The 2,308-nt window shown below is 43.5% G+C and overlaps 1 protein-coding gene across 1 annotated transcript in view; it reads right to left on the bottom strand.

Annotated features, from left to right (window-relative positions):
• The window catches only part of ZMIZ2 (zinc finger, MIZ-type containing 2), a gene marked incomplete at its 5' end in the record, with an annotated part of 33,020 nt that overhangs the window by 27,661 nt on the left and 3,051 nt on the right, over window positions 1-2,308 (bottom strand). The window contains 3 exon segments of the mRNA XM_010296431.1: window positions 1-114; window positions 1,124-1,198; window positions 1,200-1,308. The exon segment at window positions 1-114 is cut by the window's left edge and continues 21 nt beyond it. Of these exon segments, the coding sequence (XP_010294733.1) occupies window positions 1-114; window positions 1,124-1,198; window positions 1,200-1,308 (298 nt within the window).

Raw genomic sequence — 2,308 nt, forward strand, 5'->3', positions numbered from 1 at the left:
CATGCTTGCTGGGTTCATGTTGCCTGGCATAGAAGCAGGGCCACGAGGACCAGGCTGGTTCATAAACTGGTTGTTGTAAGCCTGAGTTGGACCCATCTGGAAAGAGGAACAAACCTTCAACGGAAGAAGAAGAAAAAAAAAAAAAGAATAAAATGCGACATGCATTTAAAAATGGGAGGAGGGAGCTGAACATGCTTTTGGGGAAGGGAAGAAGGGAGGGAAAAAGGGGAGGATTTATGTCGCATTTTCCTTCAATGTTCTCCGACATTTGATGGGAAGCGATGTTATTTATAACAAAAGTTCCATTGCAATTGTAAGAAGGCGTTAAGAGAGAAAGACATAAGTCTAAGGTGAGCAATTAAATTGTTTCAGTTGGCTAGTCTATTACTGTCAGGTAACAGGTCAGGAAGTTGGCTGTGTAAACACAGCCCAACACAATGAATTCTAAGACACCGTGCTTCTTTACAACAGCTGGCATACAGGCCCATATACTTCAAAACTCAGAGAGGTAAAAAAAGCAAAGGAGGAAAAAACCTGAATTGATCAAACCCTTGTTTATTTTAAGAAAAAAATTATTACATGAAATCATGACATGTTGGAGGCTCTGGATCACCAGAAATGCATGTCTCACATAGCTGTTTTCAGACATCATTAATAAAAAACGGTATCTTTTCTACTCTTGTTTCCTTGTTTGAAGGGAAAAACAACAACCAACCAACTGTAGTTGGCAAAATAGTTACCCAAGCGGTAAAAAACCTATTCCAAGATTCTGGAACATTTTACCGGGTCCTCAAATTTAGAGGTTCACAGGGCTGGCAAAGGCAGCAATAATATATTATGTCAGACGGAGCTGTAACTTTGGGTAATCTTCAAATTTTTTTTGAGGGACAAAAATACACTTCAGGCAAGATTTATTGGGAAAAACATGGGAGACCGACTCATACCCACATACACACATTCCAGCAGTTTCTCATAAGCATTTGTAACCATGCTCATGCACAAAGAAAGAAAAAAAAATAAAAAAAGTAGGCACCCTAATAAACAGGGGAGTAAGAAGGTCAGCCCAATTCCCTGTAATGGTCCAGATCAGGCAGGTATGAAGATGTAAGGGTCACTCTCTTACCGGTCCATACTGGTTCATGTCCTTATTCTGTGTCTCCTGAAGGGCTGCCACAGTGGCTGGAGCCGTAGCTGTTGCTGGTGCCGCTGGCCGCAAAAAAAGCTGCAGCTGGCTGGGTGAAATCAGCTGGCGGCCTCGTGTGGGGGGGGATCCCCATTCCTGCGGGGGTATTCGGGCCTCCAGGGTAACTAACAGGGAAGAAAAGAAAAACAGAAAGAGAGAGAGAGATTGAGAATGAAGACATGCCTGGTGGATTTTGTTTTCCATGTCAGTGTGATCCTCATCTGGAACTGTTCCAAAACCACGTATCAACGCCTAATGAAAGCCAGCAGGACGGGGAATTAGGTGTGTACAGGAGATCTAAGCGTTGCTCAGGTGCAACAGTCACAGGGCTGCCACCGGGATTGCAAGGCACCACCATCACTTGTTTCAGGGGCAGTGAACTGCTTTGCGCCTCTGCAGCTTACTGTGAAGTTGAACTGAAATCCTGAAAGTCAATGCTGCTCCATTTCCCAGCAGCATAGGGGCAGACTGCACAGCAGCATGAACAGAGAGCTTCCTCCACTACAGCGCGTTCATCTGCCTCAGTGGTGATTTATGCCAAGCACCCCCGACACTGTAAAAGCAGTCCTCCCTGAACCTCAGCAGAAAGGCCAGGAGAGACTCAATGCAATCAGCTGTACTGGATCCCACACAACGTATTTTTCAGTTCCTACCTGTCTCTCTTATTGATCATAAGATAAATTAAGCTAAACCATGCCTTTCTCACTTCAAGTCATCAACTATCTTTATAAATATGAGCCAGTATACTGTACCCATTTTAGAGATGTTAATACAAAGGTAAGGAAACTTTCTGACTTGTTCCAGGTCACTCAGAAGATCAGTGGTGGAGATGAAAGGAAAGACAAGTTCCCTGAGTCCCAGGCTTATATTCTTCACACTAGACTGACTGTGCTAACAACCCTTTCAGCAGGCTTTGCAGAGGGACCCTAAGTAGTGGTTTCAGTTAAGTGCACTTACCACCCTTGTTTACAAAGCATAGACACAGAAAGTTAAAATGTAACAAATCCCAGGCTATTAGTTTTGGCTTATTTCACTAATGCAGCATTTACCTCTCCGAAATAAATCTACAGCTTGACCATCTCTCTTAACAAACAGCTTTACCCCCAATTCTTTTCAAATTCCTGC

The sequence above is a fragment of the Phaethon lepturus genome, unplaced genomic scaffold, assembly GCF_000687285.1.
Source record: "Phaethon lepturus isolate BGI_N335 unplaced genomic scaffold, ASM68728v1 scaffold32031, whole genome shotgun sequence".
In the NCBI taxonomy this organism is placed as follows: Eukaryota; Metazoa; Chordata; class Aves; order Phaethontiformes; family Phaethontidae; genus Phaethon; species Phaethon lepturus.